Here is a 12,155-nt window from a genome sequence, read left to right as displayed (position 1 = left end):
ATAGGTTCACTTGTGCCATATTTCAGATTCCACGTATAAGTGATATCATGTGGTATTTGTTTTTCTCTTTCTGACTTCACTTAAAATGATAATCTCTACTTGCATCCATGTTGCTGCAAATGCATTTTTCATTCTTTTTATGGCTAAGCAGTATTCTATTGTATATGCACCATATTTTCTTAATCCTGGAATGGTGTATTTTATATTAGGCATATTTACCAAAGTTTATTTTTTTAAACCGGTGTCTGGTTCTCACACAAGATAAATCAGTCTCTCCAGAGTAGGGCTCAGTTATCTGTATTTTTTTTTAAAAAAAAAAAAAGATACTATCCCAGTATTTCTAATGGGCATCCAGGGTTAAAAACTCGAGAATTCAGGGATGGCCGTCCCTGATGGACAGGACATTATTGCAAGTTCCCACTGTCCCATTCACACAAGAGGCCTGAAAGCAAAACTCGCGGGAAAGGCAAGTCTCCCAGACTGTTGCTGCCTAAGGTGGCCTGGGTCTAAGAGTTAATGGAAGCCTCCGGAAACAGAAAGCTCTGTGCTCCACAGGGTGTTCCTCTGCCTTGTGGGTGTCTGCATGTGCCTCATTCCCCTTAATAGTCCACGAAGAGCAGTGGTTTTTTTTTTTTTTTTTTTTTTTTTTTTTTTGAAGTGCTGTGCTTTCAGGATCAAGAATAGAGGTTCCCACAGAAATCTTCAGTTCATGGCGTGGATCAGCTTGCACTGTTCATAACTTATAAATGCCTTTTTCCAGTCTTCTTTGAGCTGCAGCACAGCTGTAGGGGAATTCTCAGCATGGGAGTTGTGATAAAGACGGCTTAGTAGAAGGAAAAAGAATAGCATCTGGCCTTCAGCTCAGGAGCAAGCGTTCTCTGAGCACCTCTACCTGGGACTCCCAGATGCCCTCAATGAACTCGTATTCTGTAGAGAAATGGATGTAGTCATTTAGACATTCAGCCAACTCGTATTTCTTGAACTCCTACCATGGACCAGACATTGCTCAAAGGGGCACAGAATCTGATTCTGACTTTGCACAGGGATGCCCTGCTGAGCCCAGTGATACCCTGAAGTTGCTGGACCATGGGGAAGCCTGGGGGAACTCAGAGGAGAGGACAGGATGGCTGGGACACCAGGGGGCAGTGGCTGCTATTTACCAGCCAGTACAAAAGGATTCCAATACTTTGACAGCTGGGAAAGCTGTATGAGCAGTTGCCAGATGAATGACAGCTTGAATTGGGCATAAAGGTAAACAGATCAGCCAAGGTCCTTGACCTTCTGTCATGGACCAAATAGCAAGTATTTTTAGGACTTGTAGGGAGTATCTCTCTGTCCCAGCTACTCAACTCTGTTGTTGTAGCCTAAAAGCAGCTACAGACAATAGTAAACAAATGGTTTGTGACTGTGCTCCAAACAAGTTTTGTTTCCAAAAACAGCAGGCTGGATTTGGCCTATGAACCATCATTTGCAAACACCTCTTCTGGTGGGTGGGACAGATATACTTGTTCACCCTTTCATGTGCAAATATTTTCATGATAACTATTGCACTGGGTGCTGGTATACTATGCTCAACAAGATGAACAGTGGTCCTTGCCCACATAGCACTTAGGCTTTAATGGGAGAGGCTAATTCAGTCTTTTCAATATGCTATGGTAAGTGTTATAAATACAAGAGAGAAAGTTAATGCAGATGAAGAGTTCAGGGAAGGCTTCCTGGAGGAGGTGGTAACCCTGTCACCTGCTCAGATCAGCACATGTTTTTCCTTGTGGGATGTCATCACCAGCTCTTCCTTTGTGTCCCCCAGTCTCTGAACAGCTACAACGAAGGAGACATAGAAGGAGCCAAGCGGCTTGGGAGGAATGCCAAGTGGGTGGCCGTTGCCTCCATCATCATTGGCCTTCTCATCATTGCTATTTCTTGTGCCGTTCACTTCACACGGAAGTAAGTAGGATTTTTTATTCCCACTCAACATAAAAAGCCTTTTCTTGAGAGTCCACTGGAATCTTCGGGGATGGGCTAAATTGTGCTCCCATAACAAGCACAAACAAAAAGAGTTTTAATTTTTCTTCACTGCTGTTACCTGGCCATTTACATTTATGGAACTGCTCTCCTCCACACAGTCACTCAGAGTCCAGGCTCTGTGCAGCTCTATCAGCTTGTAGCTGCTCTATCTGAAACAAGAGTCAAAACACAGATATGGAGAACAGACTTGTGGTTGCCAAGCGGGGGGGAGGGAGTGGGACAGATGGGAAGTTTGGGGTTAGTTGATGCAAATTATGACATTTGGAATGGATAAGCAATGAAGTCCTGCTGTACAGCACAGGGAACTATATCCAATCACTGTGATAGAACATGATAAAAGATATTATGAGAAAAAGAATGTATATATAGGTATGACTGGGTCACTTTGCTGTACAGCAGAAATTGACACAACACTGGTAAATCAACTATAATTTAAAAATCTTTTTAAAAGTGCCAACTTCGGAGTTTCCATGGTGGCTCAGCAGAAACGAATCTGACTAGGAACCATGAGGTTGCAGGTTTGATCCCTGGCCTTGCTCAGTGGGTTAAGGATCTGGTGTTGCTATGGGCTGCAGTGTAGGTCGCAGACTCGGCTTGGATCTAGTGTTGCTATGGCTGTGGTGTAGACTGGCAGCTGTAGCTCCAATTTGACCCCTAGCCTGGGAACCTCCATATGCCTCAGGTGTGGCCCTAAAAGACAAAATAAATAAATAAAATAAAATAAAAGTGCCAACTTAGAAATCACAAAAAAATAAGAGTCAACAAACTTTTCCTGTAAAAGGCCAAGTAGTAAATATTTTAGGCCACTATCAGCATCTCAGTTGCAGCTATGTAACTCCAACATTTTAGCACAAAAGCAACTGTATAATATGTAAATGTGTGGGTGTGGCTGTGTGTGTTGAAACTTTACAAAAACAGCGAGCTGACTTATGGGCTATAGTTTCCCAACCTCTGATCTAGAACAGGAGGGCTTCTCAGGCCAAGACTGGGGAGAGAATAACCAGAGAATCCCACAGGGGTTTTCACTGCCTCAGCCCTGGAGGGATACGTGTCACTTAGGCTCATAATTGATTGGCTAACACCAGTCACATAGTCCCCCCCTAAGTGTAAGAGAGTGGGAAATGTAGGACAGTCAATGGAATATTTAGGTTATTACTCACTCTGCCTTCGCATCTGATCTGCTGAATGAGTTCCTACATGACATTGCACCCAACTAGCCTAACTGTTTTAGCTGAAGAGCAGAAGGGTCTCCACACATTTGTGGTATTTCCAGTGAGCTCTCATCTCATAAAGAGATGAGTGCTATTGATGTTTCTCTCCAGATTTGGACAAATGTGTTCTGATTTCTCCAGCTTGCTGAGATGGGCTCCATCTGCTAGAATCAATGATACTTTCCATCTGAGGTTTGACAGAGGCCAGGGTGGTGTGCTGGACAACCAAGACCTGGAAATGACACGCCCAGATCCTCCCTGTCTCACTGCACAGCTCCTGGCAAGGCAGAGAGGAACCCTGAGAAATCCTGGTGCTGTTCTGACAGAGCAGCAGGGGACTTCTGCTCCATTTCCCTCAGGCTGGGAAGATCAGTTTTCCTGACTTGGTTTCAGGAAGGGGTCACAAGGTGGGTGAGGGAGGAAGGGGACCCCCTTGAGCCTGCCAGGTCAGCCAACCCAACCTTGGCAACCAAGAGGTAGGAGATGTTACAGTTGGTCAAATTCCTGTCAGACAAGCCAGATCCACAAGCAGTTAGGGGCAGCTGGGTGAAGGGGGAGATGTCAAAATAGAAAGTGTCACAAAAGCAAACATGTTTGGCTTTGGCCAAAGAGAGGGAAAACAGGACACTAAAACATCAGAAGAACCTCAGAATCTCTTGCCTGCAAGATGGCAAATAGACATTGGGCTGTGAAGGAAGAGAAGGCAGCTGAGGGATAGATGTGAACATGCTTGACTATTCTTTTTTCTTTCTTTCTTTTTCTTTTTTGCTTTTTAGGCCCACACTCACGGCATTATGCAAGTTCCCAGGCCAGAGGTCCAATCAGAGCTACAACTGCTGGCCTACACCACAGCCATAGAAACAAGGGATCCAAGCTTCATCTGCGACCTACACCACAACTCATGGCAATGCCGGATCCTTAACCCACAGAGCGAGGCCAGGAATCAAACCTGCATCTTCATGGATTCTAGTCGGGTTCTTTAACTGCTGAGCCACGAGGGAACTCCCACATGACTGTTCTTTGAGGAAAGTACAGTTGCACTTGTGCGTGAGAGCATGGGGCTGTGGGGGGTTGGGGTTAATGGTGCAGGTTTCGGACCAGACTTCCTGCACACAAATACCCCCTTTGCCACTTACTTACTATGAGACCTTCAGCCAACTGCTTACCTCCCTTAACTTGAATTTCTTCCTTCGTAAAATGGGGATCATAGTAGAGTACCCATTTAATAAAGCTGTTGGGCAGGTTAATTCGATGACACACAGAATGTGTGTAAATTGGTCATTTGGTAGTGCACAAAAAATACCAACCATTTATTAATTCTGTTATTCCCATGGTTATCAACATGATAGGGGATGGACCTCAGAATTTAAGATACTACTAGAGTTCAAAGCTTTGTACACATGAGCTAAACTCCAAGGGTACGAGGCCAGATCCTGGCCTAACTCCTGGAGACTTGTGAAAATACATACTGCCCAGATCAGTGTTTGAGCTAAGTGGTTATAAGAATAGCAGCTGACACTGACATGGAACTTACCACATGCCAGGTGCTGCTCTAAACTCTTATATCTTCCCAGCAACCCCATGAAGTAGTGACTATTATCCCCATTTTTGCAGATGAACAAACTGAGGCTCGGAGAGGTGAAATGACTTGCCTGATGGCTCACACCTCATTAGTGATAAAGGCAGGGGTTAGGCCCAGGATAATCTGGCTTTGAAAACTGTCCTTAACCACAACACCCCACAACCGTTAAGCCTCATGTTCTTTCTAGTGCACCCAGTGACAAAGGCCAGTAGGTGGCACTAAACTTGTGGCTAAATTTGGAATTTTTAAATTTAGCTACAATTTTAAAATTTAGCTAAATTTTTAATTTAGCGCTGCTGTGGTGAGGTTACAGCTAACCCAAGAATGTGGTGAGATTGGGCCAAGGGTTACAAAATCAAAGGGCTGCAGGAGCTAGTCAGGGAACATACCTGCATGAAGCCACTTGCTGGTAGGGCAGTAGGAAGCAGTGGAGACTGTAGTGAAAAGAGAGAGCGCCGTTTAGAGGGAGCAGCCACCACTCTGTGCCAGCTACGTGTCACCACATAGAAGGCAGACCTTGTGGGACAGTTTTCCAAAAGACATTGGAAAGCTGGCTTTTTACTTAAAGTATTCTGATTTTTCGTTGTCGACAACCTATTCACATTGTTTAAACACATGTTGAGGGCTCCAAACAAAAACCATACAAAATCTACACATGCAGCCCAGACATTGTCTACTTTGTAGTTTCCATTGGCTTTCAAAATCAGTTTGCCTGTTAGACACCATGCAAGAAGTGTTACTGGTGACCCAGAAGTCTTCATATATGAGAACTTTCTCTGTTTGTCTTTTGATCTGGGGGGGGCTTTTTTTTTTTTTTTTTTTTTTTTTCCTGGCTACACCTACGGTGTGTGGAAGTTCCTGGGCCATGGACTGAATCTAAGCTGCAGCTACACTTTATATCACAGCTGAGCTGCAGCAATGCCAAATTCTTAGCCCCACTGCACCACCACAGAAACTTCTCACCATTCTTAATGTAAACATTTCTATGTGGAGATGAAGGATTGATGTTTGTATGCTCATGATTGAGGTTTTATCAGTAGTAGTAAAGGATAGGACAGCGGAGTTCCCAGCGTGGCTCAGAGATAACGAACCCACCTGCTATCCATGAGGACTTGGATTCGATTCCAGGCCTCACTCAGTGGGTTAAACAATCCGGCATTGCCCGTGAGCTGTGGTGTAGGTCACCGATGCGTCTCGGATCTGGCATTGCTGTGGCTGTGGCGTAGGCCTGTGGCTATTGCTCCGATTCAACCCTCTAGCCTGGGAACCTCAATTTGCTGTGGGTGTGGCCCTAAAAACACCCAAAAATGGTGGGAGATAGGACAGGAGGTTCCATCTCCCTTCCTTCCTTCTTCCCCCTGAGAGGAAATGTTTCAGTGGTTAGAGCATGGCCCTTAGCACCAGTTTTCTCAGGATTCAAATCCTAGCTCTACTACCTGACCCCCTGGCATGTTATTAACCTCTCTGTGCCTCAATTTCCCGCTCTATAAAGTGAGAATAGAATTATTTCTCCATCTGAATAGTCAGGTTCCTTTTAGGTACTTTTCCTTTCATATTCGAAGAAAACAAAACTATTTTCCAGAATTAGAATCCCAGAGAAACTCAAATTTAAAGGCTTTGTCGTGTGTGTGTGTGTGTGTGTGTGTGTGTGAGAGAGAGAGAGAGAGAGAGAGAGAGAGAGAGAGAGCAAGAAACCAGCCTTTAGTGAATGAAATCAATTCTATCTTCTGTTAAGAGCAATAAGACCAATTTCTCAGTAATCCTTTGAAATAAAATTTCCCAGCCTGGCTTACTGGAAGAATTGAATGGCAACATGGAATTACTAAGGCAGAGGTTTCCAAACTCTGGGCTGCAGAAGAATTACCAGGGCAGGGGTGGGGGATGCGCGGTTAAAAGAAGTTGACATTGGAGCCCTACCTCAAAGAATTCCAACTCACTAAGTCAGATGTGAGGACCAAGGAGTGTTCCCACTGTGCTTCAGTGGACTAAGAATACTACTGCAGCAGCTCAGGTCACTGCAGAGACTTGGATTCAGTCCCTGGCCCAGGAACCTCCATATGCTATGGGTGTGAGGCCTTTAAAAAAAAAAAAAAAAAAAAAAAAAAAAAGGAAGTGAGGACCGAGAATCTGCGTTTTCAAGCTCCCCACTCCCACCCTGGTGTTCCGGTTCAGCTGATCACCAAACCTCCAAACTTCCTGCCCTCAAATCTTAAAGGAAGAACTCACGGTAGCCAGTGGTTAACAGAGTGGTCAGTTTTCATTTACATCAGCATCCTAATGTGTTACATCTAAGTCAAGGCCAAGGAGGGGAGTCATTTTACCAAGTAGAAAATGTACCCACAGAGAGGTTCTTTTGTAACACATCTAAAAAGGCAGCAAAGACTTCCTTGGAGGCACTGGGAAAATCTGACTTTAGGAAAGACCTGGCCTAGAGATGAGACCAAATGCTTTAAATATGGCAGTTTTCAGAGTTTCATCAAAAAAAAAAAAAAAAGAAAGGAAGTCTGAAGTAAACGATTGCTTTTTTAAAATTCTGAAGTCTTGCCTTTAAGAAAAAGGTGGTTCTTGTTGTTTTATCCTTATTAAGAACACTGGAAGTTACTATTGTGGCTCAGTTGGTTAAGAATCCAACTAGGATCCATGAGGATACAGGTTGGATCCTTGGCCTCACTCAGTAGGTTAAGGATCCGGCATTGCTGCAAGCTGCAGTGTAGTTTGCCAACGAGGCTCGGATCTGGCATTGCTGTGGCTGTGGTGTAGGCTGGCAGCTGCAGCTCTGATTCCACCCCTAACCTGGGAACTTCTACATGCCACGGGTGCGGCCCTAAAAAGAAAAGTGTAACCAGTCTCTTCTTCCTCAAATGACTGAAATCTCAGGTAGTTTACTTTCTTAGAATAGACTCAGGTCATGATAGTCTTTACCCAAATTCATCAAAAACCTCGCTTAATTTTTTCCTTCCAGTTTCATTGAGATATAATTGACATACTGCACTGTATAAGTTTAAGTGTATGGCATAATGATTTGACTTATATACACCATGAAATGATTATCACAGTAAGTTTAGTGAGCATCTGTCAGCTCATGTAGATACAAAATAAAAGAAATAAAATATTTTCCTTGTGATGAGAACTCTTAGGCTTTGCTGTCTTAGCCACTTTCATATATAACATATACGTTCATTATATTCATTGTGTTCATTCTGTTTATTGTATTCATATATGTTCATGTGTGTTCACTTATTTATCACAATGTACAGTACCTATTTATCTTTGTCTTTTTATTTTTAGGGCCACACCTGTGGCATATGGAGGTTCCCAGGCTAGGGGTCCAGTCAGAGCTATAGCCGCCGGCCTACGCTAGAACCACAGCAACACCAGATCCGAGCCGCGTCTGCAATCTATACCACAGCTCACGGCAACACTGGATCCTTAACCCACTGAGCGAGGCCAGGGATCGAACCCACAACCTTATGGTTCCTAGTGGGATTCCTAGGATGGGAACTCCCTATTTATCTTACAAATAGAAATTTGTACCTTTTGACCACCTTCATCCAGTTCTCCCTCCTCCCAGTCCCTTACTCTGGTAACCACAAATCTGATCTTTTTCTTTTTTTTTTTTTTTCTTTTTTTTGTCTTTTTGCTATTTCTTGGGCTGCTCCCGCGGCATATGGAGATTCCCAGGCTAGGGGTCTAATTGGAGCTGTAGCCACCGGCCTACACCAGAACCACAGCAACATGGGATCTGAGCCGCATCTGCAACCTACACCACAGCTCACGGCAACGCCAGATCGTTAACCCACTGAGCAAGGGCAGGGACCAAACCCGCAACCTTATGGTTCCTAGTCGGATTCGTTAACCACTGCGCCACGACGGGAACTCCTGATCTTTTTCTATCATTGATCCTAATTTTACAGGATATCTCTATAAGCCATGTGGTGGTTGGAGCAAGAAAGATAGTTTCATGACATCAAATCCCTTAGATCTGGGACTCACTGAACTAAAATATTCAACAGTTTTGGATGGAATGCTGAGCTGGTGGAAAAGAACTGTTCTGGTCCAAATGGAATCAGAAACTTGCAGTTTCTTGGAGTTATAAAGTTCCCTGCTCTCATGTTACCAGGGAAAGTGGAGAAATGAATCATGGAGGTGAAACATTCAAGTATTGCAGCCATCTATTTATTGATCTTAATCCTCCACATCCCTAGCCTAAATCAGCAAGTCCACAGACTTTTACGTTCTGCTGGTATCTGAGGATTTAGGGAAGTTTTTGTTATTTCACTTGCGTTTCACAAAACATATTCAGCGTGGATGCTTGTGAAAATGCAGGTTCCCAGGCCCTCATCAAAACCCTCAGCAGCCCTGAAATATGCATTACCACAAGTATGCCCACCCCCAAAAATATTCTAAGTGTTCTGACATTGCAGAAGCACTGTGCTAAGGCTTTGCATTTAATGGAGAACGTTCTTACCTAGATAGACAAAAAGTGGAGCTGCTTCTTACTCAGGAGTGAAGTTATAATGTCAGGACATAAGGTGAGCTTTGAGTATAGTCAATATTAATCTTGGAAGCATCCACGGAAGGGTGCCCTGTTAGAGACTCACACACCATCTCCTCATCAGCCCAGTAGAACCAATGATTCCTCAAATACTGGAAGAGATGATGTTCCTTGGATTGAGTACCAGTTGAAGTCATTAGGTGTTCAGGACTTGGGTTGTATGTTCAAACACTGGATCCACACTCCAAGCTTAATAGGTATCATATACCCATTCATACCCCTAGACATTGAGCAATCTGGTGGCCAGAATCTCCATTTAAACAGTTGCTTTTTTTTCTTTTCGAAGAACATGAATAGTTGATTTCTGTAAGTGAAATCCATGTGCATTGCAATTTCACTGAACCTACATTTCTGGGTGGTGGTGTAGGGACTTACACAGCCAGGCATATGCCCACCATGTATTAAAAATGCTAGTTTGTCATTCTCTTTTTTTTTTTTTTTGCCTTTTTTTTTTTTTTCCTTTTTGTCTTTTTAGGGCCGCAGCTATGGCATATGGAGGTTTCCAGGCCAGGGTTCGTATTGGAGCTATAGCCACTGGCCTATGCTACAGCTGCAGCAACATGGGATCCAAGCCAAGTCTGTGACCTACACCATAGCTCATGGCAACACCGGATCCTTAACCCACTGAGTGGGCCAGGGATTGAACCACCATCCTCATGGATGCTAGTCGGGTTTATTAACCACTGAGCCATGACGGGAACTCCATTGTTTGTCATTCTAACAATAAGAGCCTTCGTGTTCCAATGTTCCATTAAAGAATAACTTAATTTCTAAGGTTAAGGGTCCCACAACTGTCACCCATTAGCAGGTTCAGAGTTAGCAGAAGTTGACCCATTCTGTACTGGTAAAACTCCTGTCCTATAAACAGACTGGAATGGGTTCTTTCCTGGCCTCAGAATATCCTCCCATTGCATAGAATGGGAAGTAAGCATATATATCAAGGGGGATAAGTAAAAGTTGGCCTTCTTGCAAAAACAACAGCAAATCTGTTGTATTTCCTGTTTTATTGGCTGGTGTAAGGCTTCCCGGTTTTGCACAGATGTTATCTTCAGAGAGTTTTTTGATTCCATGATAAAAGATGGGGAATATTACCTATTTCCAGAAGATCAGAAGGGCTTTTCTTTGTTGGTTCAGATAAACTGAGGTAAAGACAGGTCAGACCTAAGTCATCAACAATGGAAAGATTTTTGCTTTGAAAAAGATGTAAGCTTGTGGGACATTGATGAAGAAATCAGGATAAAGATGAAAAGTGTTCAAATAAAGAAAGAAAGGAAGGAAGGAAGTTAGTTCAATCTCTCCAATAACCAGGGCAATACAAATTAAAGCAACAATGAAATACTATATATATATTTTTTGTTGTTTGCCATATGAAACAGCATAAAAGATGGATAGTGTCAAAATTGATGAGTGTGAAGAATTGGATACTACACCATGAGTGGAATAGTAAATTGGGACAATCTTGGGAGGTCAATTAAATCTATGTGCCTGTCCACCCAGCAATTCTACTTTTTAGTGTCATAAAATGGCATGTAAAATAGTAGTTCTCCTCCCTACAGATTAAAATCTCCAGTGCCCAGGGCCAACCCTGGATCAGTCATATTAGAGTCTCCAGTGATGGGGCAGGGCACTGGTAGGTTTTAACATCCCCCAGATGATTCTAAGATGCGCCCAGGATGTGAACCAAGGATGTGCAGTGATGTTCACTGAAGCTCTGTTTGAAATGGGGGGAACCTTGAAACAACCTAAATGTCCCTCAAAGAGAAATTGCTTAAATGCACAGTGGTTCATTCCTAGGGTGGAATATTACACTGCAGTGTAACATGAAAGTATCTCCCTTACTACCTACAGCTTTTTAAGACCCCAGATGATCTGGTTGCTGCTTCTCCATCCTCATCTCCCAGCACTCTCCCCCCCCTCACTCCTCCACTTCATCTACACTGAATTCCTCTCTGTTCTTTGAGCAATACAAGCATGCCACAGAGCCTTTGCAATTACCAATCCCTCTACCAAGAATTTTCTTCCTCCTCATGTTCCCATGGCTCATTCTCATCTCTCACATCTCTCCTTGAGATTACCTTCACAGAGAGGCTAACCCCCACCAGCTTCTCTAAAATAACACCCACAGCTCCACCCCTCTTCCCTCTGTCCCCTTAACCAACTTTACTTTGCTCCCTAATACGTACTTCTCCCTGACAAACTTTATATGTACATATAAAGTTTTATATAATTTATATATAGTTTTATATAAATATATATTTGTATACATATACATACACATTTATGTATATACATATATATACTGTATATACATATATATACATACATACATACATTCTATATATATATAGAATGGTCTGTTTCCTCCTACTGGAATGAAAATTCCAGGAACATTTTCATTTCCTTTCTGTCATTGCCCAAAATAATAGAGCATAACACTTAGAGGTGCTTATTATGAAGCTAGACCATTGGGGTTTAAATCTAAGTATTCGTGTGCCCTTGGGCACATCTTTTAACCCACCTATGCCTCAGTTCTCTCATCTATAAAATAGGGATGAGGGAATTCCCATCGTGGCTTAGTGGTTAATGAACCCGACTAGTATCCATGAGGACTCAGGTTTGATCCCCGGCCTTGCTCAGTGGGTCAAGGATCCAGTGTCGCTGTGGGCTGTGGTGTAGGTCACAGATGCGGCTCGGATCTGGCACTGCTGTGGCTGTGGTGTTACCGGCAGCTACAGCTCTGATTCGACCCCTAGCCTGGGAACCTCCATATGCCACATGTGGG

At 43.4% G+C, this 12,155-nt stretch overlaps 1 protein-coding gene across 5 annotated transcripts in view; it reads left to right on the top strand.

Annotated features, from left to right (window-relative positions):
* Window positions 1–12,155, top strand: part of TMEM233 (transmembrane protein 233) — a 92,036-nt gene that overhangs the window by 65,871 nt on the left and 14,010 nt on the right. For all 5 annotated transcript variants that reach the window (XM_021073559.1, XM_021073561.1, XM_021073557.1 and 2 more), the window contains one exon: window positions 1,808–1,944. In XM_021073559.1, coding sequence (XP_020929218.1) covers window positions 1,808–1,944 — 137 coding nt within the window. The remainder of the gene's footprint in view (window positions 1–1,807; window positions 1,945–12,155) is intronic.

This window comes from Sus scrofa, chromosome 14 (assembly GCF_000003025.6).
Source record: "Sus scrofa isolate TJ Tabasco breed Duroc chromosome 14, Sscrofa11.1, whole genome shotgun sequence".
Lineage (NCBI taxonomy): Eukaryota > Metazoa > Chordata > Mammalia > Artiodactyla > Suidae > Sus > Sus scrofa.
The sequence above is the reverse complement of the archived record's forward strand: the minus strand, read 5'-3'. Positions and strand labels throughout refer to the sequence as shown.